Source organism: Stomoxys calcitrans, chromosome 5 (genome assembly GCF_963082655.1).
Source record: "Stomoxys calcitrans chromosome 5, idStoCalc2.1, whole genome shotgun sequence".
In the NCBI taxonomy this organism is placed as follows: domain Eukaryota; kingdom Metazoa; phylum Arthropoda; class Insecta; order Diptera; family Muscidae; genus Stomoxys; species Stomoxys calcitrans.
The window spans coordinates 129,132,616-129,138,615 of record NC_081556.1 but is presented as its reverse complement, the minus strand read 5'-3'; the positions used below and the strand labels follow the sequence as shown (position 1 = coordinate 129,138,615).

General features: G+C 34.8%; 1 protein-coding gene across 1 annotated transcript; it reads right to left on the bottom strand.

Moving 5' to 3' along the window:
* Positions 1–814: 814 nt before the first annotated feature.
* On the bottom strand, positions 815–5,167 carry LOC106080984 (peptidyl-prolyl cis-trans isomerase 6). Its single transcript, XM_013242637.2, has 3 exons — positions 4,950–5,167; positions 4,511–4,635; positions 815–1,602 (listed from the first exon to the last, which is right to left on the bottom strand). The coding sequence occupies exons 1-3, from the start codon at positions 5,037–5,039 to the stop codon at positions 1,200–1,202; spliced, it is 618 nt and encodes a 205-aa protein (XP_013098091.1). The 5' UTR covers positions 5,040–5,167; the 3' UTR covers positions 815–1,199.
* Positions 5,168–6,000: the final 833 nt, after the last annotated feature.

Below are 6,000 nucleotides of genomic sequence, written 5' to 3'. Positions count from 1 at the left end.
TACAACGATACCAACAACAACATAATCCTTATGTGGCTAATTCAGGCACCATTTCCGCCTATCTGCATAGTATCCAACATCGATGAGCCTCTCAGTATGCTGTCGAATGTGACCCTTCCAGTTTAATATCCTGGGCGAATATTCCTTAATTTTGTTGTTGTTTTTTTTTTCAATTCTTCCAGATTTCCTTTGCGTAGAAATAAAAAAAAGTAATTGAGTCTTATTGACCTTAAAATGTAAGACTCACAACACACAAAACCATGCTATCTATGTACATATGTATATAGCATTTGTACCAATATGAAATTGTCATCACGATTTATTAGCAATTTTGTTTTGTTTTTTTTTTTGGACTGAATACTGCTGCTAAACAATCAGACAAACAAAACAGAAGAGCTACATCAAAGTTTAAACAAGAAATTAAAGAAAAAAAAAATACCACCGAAAGCAAACAAAAAATATGAACACACAAAATAAGTCACAAGTCGATCGAAATCGACTGGTATAAAGGAGGGCAGATGTTTTGGGGCCCAATCAACAAGACTGCAGTTCTTTGTTTAATCGAAACAAACAGGTTCTGTGCACCCTTTAAAGTTTTCTTTAAGAATGAAAGTATAAACACAGAGGGTAAATGTTATGATGAAGCCCATAGTCGATACAAGATTTGTTAAGCAAATAAATGAGCATAGACCCATACATGTATCATTATGATTTATTATATTGAACGATAGTGGAGTTCAATGACTTCGATGGCAGAGATTGTTGCTCCATGCCTTCCCAAAACCTAGATAGAATACAAACAACAATAGACTGGTTTTCTTTTATATTAGTTTTCTTTTTATTTAGATTTTCAAAAGATCACTTGATGCTTAGCTCACCATGGAAAGCTGTATGGAGGGGGCGAAGTACCCTTTGTTTGTTTTTAGGTTTCTACAATTTAATGAGAATTAAATGCAACAATTTGTTAAAACTTTTTCTCTCTGTTTTGTAACTTAATATAAACATTTTTCTTTTATCTCTCTGGGTTTTTTTCTTTCATTTTTCATTTTAAATCTACAATATATGTTAATAATGCTCTCTGTGACAATGAACAAGAAGAAAAAAAATGTTTCTTTTTTTAAACAAAAAGAGATACTAAGATGTATAAGGGAACTTATTACAATAAATATCTCCTAATGGACAAACAGCAGTGAAGATATTTAATCAGTAGCATCAGCCTTGGCCACAGAGAAAGGTTCGTCAACGGGCAATGAGCCGCTGCTAGCGATTACAACATCCTTGACGGGACGATCACGTCCGTCGGTGGAGGAAGCTTCAATTTTACGCACCACATCCATGCCGGACAAAACCTTGCCAAATACCACATGACGACCATCCAACCAGGAAGTTTGTTTGGTGGTGATGAAGAACTGTGAACCATTGGTATCCTTGCCAGCATTGGCCATGGACAACCAACCGGCACCATAATGCTTCAGCTTGAAGTTCTCATCTTCGAAACGTTCACCATAAATGGAGCGGCCACCAGTGCCATCACCGCGTGTGAAATCACCACCTTGAATCATAAAGTCTTTGATGACACGATGGAATTTGCTGCCAGCATAGCTAAAAAGATATAGAAAAAACGAAAGAGATAGAGATTTGATATGTGCTTGGATTTACACTTTGATTAGTTTACAAAAGAATTCTCTAGTAATTTAGTCAAATACTAAATTGAGTTAAAGAAATTGTAATTCTACGATGAATATGGTATTGGATTAAGAAGATGACACACTTTTATAGACATTTAGTTTACATAGTAGAAAAAGAATTAAAGAGCGTTAAAGATCGACTTAAATCGAATTTGAATATTTCGACTATGGTGGTGGGTATAAAAATTATATACCATGGCGATAAAAATACCTTAAATAGTGAATAGATCTTTTCGCGTACTTTTCCAGTAAAAAAAAATACCCTAAAATTTTGTAGGAGAGTAAGATCAACCTTTATTCTCTTTCGATATTTATTTGAATTAAACAGCTGGTTTTCACCAAACAACCGTTCGATACTGTTTCATCAAACCGCTATTCGAAACTGGGGAATAAAACCTCCAGTAGAAATTTGCAAGCTCTCAGTTACCGCTCTCTTCTGCTGGCAAATAAAAAGTAGGCGAACGACTTCAGGACTTAAGTAATTCTGCGAATAAGCTGGTCAATTTCTTCTGCTGCAGGACGAAGAGAAGCAGTACTTTTTCGATCCAAAAAGTACTTTTTTAGTACCATTTGAAATTTTATATTTCCCATCCCTGGTAAAGGCTGTTTTTATTCTCCTGCAACTGGTCCATATTCTACTCTACTCGGTCTACTCATAAAGGTTGATTTGAATATATTAAGGGAATTTTGTTTTTGCAGTTGTCTTGAAGTTTGCCGAACTCCACTTCAAAAATGAATAAAAAATTACTCATTCATGTCTAAAAAAGATAAAATTTACATCGTTTGCAACATGTAAAAAACTAAATACTTTTTTAAAATTCATTATAAGCGATCATAGCTTAATTAATTTATTCAACATTTTTTTTGAGTGGTAACAATTCTTAAATATTGACCCATTTATTTTTCACTATCAAAGATTGTACAAAATACTATATTTTAAAATATGGGCCACTTGTTTTCTAAAAAAATCTTTGAGTATCAAACAAGTGTTCACCGAGATTATTTGCTTCAATGCAAATTGTGTGCAATACAAGATTATTTTTAGGAACGACGAGAAAACTGTCTATGGCATTTCAATGTTTGTTTTAATAATAAACGGACCTTAACAATAAACTTGTAAATGAGCACTAGGGTCGACCTTCTCGAAATGATATAGAATAGAAGCTTTCATCACCACACATTCACTCTGAGGACGTGGCCCATTCGAAAAACAATAAAAAAAAACCTAAGTGAAATAAGCAGCACAAACACCAAACAAAATAGATAAGGTAGACCATTCATGATACGAACAAAAATTAACACCAAAAGAAATTGATTTTCTGAGAATGTGCTTCAAAACGTAATCAATAGAACCAAGGAGTATAAAAAAGCAAGGGAAAATACTGCAATTTTTAGTATCGTATTTTGTATGGAATTTTCAACATTAAAAGGTTCTTTAAATTTAAAGTTAAAGTTTCTAGTTTTCAAATGTTGTTTTTAATATGTCGTACATGAACCGTTCCTAAGCTATACCATTTACAATATTTGCTCTGTTCGCTCAATTCCCAATAACAATTTGCATAACTGTTAATCCTCTTTGCTCTCTGTATCTATTTGCATATAACAGCTGACCAAGAGAGGACTGTAAAAATCCTGCTACTATTTATTGAACTGTATAGTTTTGGGTCCTGCTTGGGCTTTAATCGAAAATTTATTTTTTTTCATGCGATAGTACTGTGAGATTTTCGGGTCTCTTTTGGTATGTTTTGTTTGGAAAAATCCTTTTTTAATACGAAAAAAGGAGTGAAGTATAATATTGTACTTCCAAAAGCTCAGAACTCTTCGCAACGGCCAGCTTAAAGTATTACTCCCTGATAAATGAAGGACTCCATCCGGTCAATCCGGTACATACAACCGGCTGCCATGGGATTGGACGACTTTGTGAAAATAGTCTATGAGCTCCCGCAAGCACTTGTTATTATTCATTATGTCAGGGAGGGACATATCGAGCTTCTTTTGCATGATGCAGTTGTCTCTGATCTCCTGAAAACGTTTTTATCGCATTTCTTTCTTTCGTGTTTAGGTCTGAATTTTTCAATGGATTACTACTTTCTTATCACACAAGAGTGTTAAAGAGTGCGGTACTCTATATCTCATAACTCATGCGTGGACTTGGTGGTAGCCTATACGCACTACAATTGGCTAAAAAGGCTTTCTCACAGTCGTCCCTAATTTAAAGTCCTGCTGTACCACTACAATTCGGCATGGACTATTTATGGTTTAAGCAGCTATACTCTTTGTTAGGTATGAACTCAGACCCGACCCACTCTCTGGTAGTTTGCAGCTTTCGACTTCAACTTCTACAAGAAATTACGATTCTATCATTCTCCTACAGACCATTTTTTTTTGACAACCACTGTAAGCTCTACCTAACATATGCAAATGTATTCGTATGAGCTCTTTCGTTTAAATTATTGTTGTAATTTTTGCTATTTCATAGCCCATAGCTGTACAGTTATCTATGCTGAAAAATTTTTAATGCACACAAACACACAAAGCCAACAAAAACAACTTCAGGCTTGATTAAAACTAACCTAAAAAGAAACACACAAGAACCAACAACTCAGTTTTAAAATCCATAAATTGTTCTCACTCTCTCTCTCTTTCCCCCAATCCCCCAAAACACACACATACATACATGCTTACATGAAGCCAAGAATCATACAACAAAGAATCTGATTTTTTGTATACCCTACCCCGACCCCGTTTTTTTCTTGAGATATGCTTTATGACCATTTGGTTATGTTGATGGTGGTGTAGCTAATAATGCATATTAAACTTACCCTTCTCCAGCGGGTTTTTCAGCCAATTGTTTAAAGTTTTCTACAGTTTTTGGCACTGTTTTGCCAAACAAACCAATTTCAATACGGCCGGCCGGTTCGTTGCCAATAGTGATGTCAAAAAAGACCTATTTGAAACAACAAAAGCCCAAAAGGCATCAGTATCACAGAAACGGGGAGAAAAAAAAACATGGAAAGAAACAAAGCCATATACATACAGATTAGAAAATTTGTCAAATTGTATTTATGTTTGTCTATATATGCCTGTGTGGCTATAATATGCAAAATATAAGCTAATATTTTATTTTTAACACATAATAAGCGATTATATTAATGATGACGACAGCATTGCACACACAAATGTTAAAGTAAAGTTCTTTACGACGAGTCTAATCCGCTCTTTTATTAATTGGTCTTTCGAAAACCTTAATTTTTCCCTTACCTTTGCAGTGACTTTGGGTCCTTTGTTATCATCAGCACAGATACCAGTGGCGGCTAATGCCACTAAGCACAAACTTAAAAACAATTTCATGATGAGTATATTCCCTGTTTCCCTGTTTATGAAATCCCGCACAAGGTGTTTATGGGAGAAAATGCTATTGACGATTGAGTAAAAGGCTCTTTGTGTAACCGCTTATTATGTCCCCCTGAGTAAATTTATGTGTTGGTTAGCTTCAAAAAACGCTGACAATTTATGTGTCATCATTGTAGGTGAATGAAAGAAATAGAAGAAGAGTGTTATATATGTGTCATTCTTATCAGGTTAATCTTTTCCTCTCCAGCTGAAAAAGCGAGACAACTAGTGAGAAATTTACACGTCATTCTTTGGGTGCATGTGATAGAGCATGCTAACAGATGAAGCAAAATTGCGAAAAATAAAGGGAAATTTTGAAGATGGCGCTGAAAACTTAAATTTCTCTTCAATAATTAGAAACGCGAAAAATCGTTATTTCAAATGGCAATTGCCGCCAGATTTTATAAAAAATTGTTATCGCAATTTAACAGCTTATACAAATGTACAGGCATTTTTCTCCCATCGATTGGCAAAGGTTCCAATAGATGGGAAAAAATACCCTCGTTTATGTAAAAATATTCAGCAAAATACTTTGAAAATATCAGAAACATGAAGAAGAAAAGACGCTGCTAATGTTTAGGACCGAAATTAAGGACTATGATGTGTGAATACACCAAGAATGTAAAACTTTATACAAAAAAAGTATACAACGCTGACACTACCGCCTTACAAAAATGCGATGAACTGGAAGAGTGGAGTTTATGGGATGAGACGTCCTCAATCACTTGGCCCCCAAATTGTTACTCTTTGGGAGGTGTTTTGGGAAAAGGGCGGTGCCCCAAATATATGGTTCCAACACTTGGATATCAGATTCGAATTCTACTCCCAAATACCTTTTTTTAGCTCCATATTCCAATGGTCAGTAAAAAATTGCTGTTTGTGGGGTGTTTTAGAGAAAATCAATTTCGTTCACTTCTCG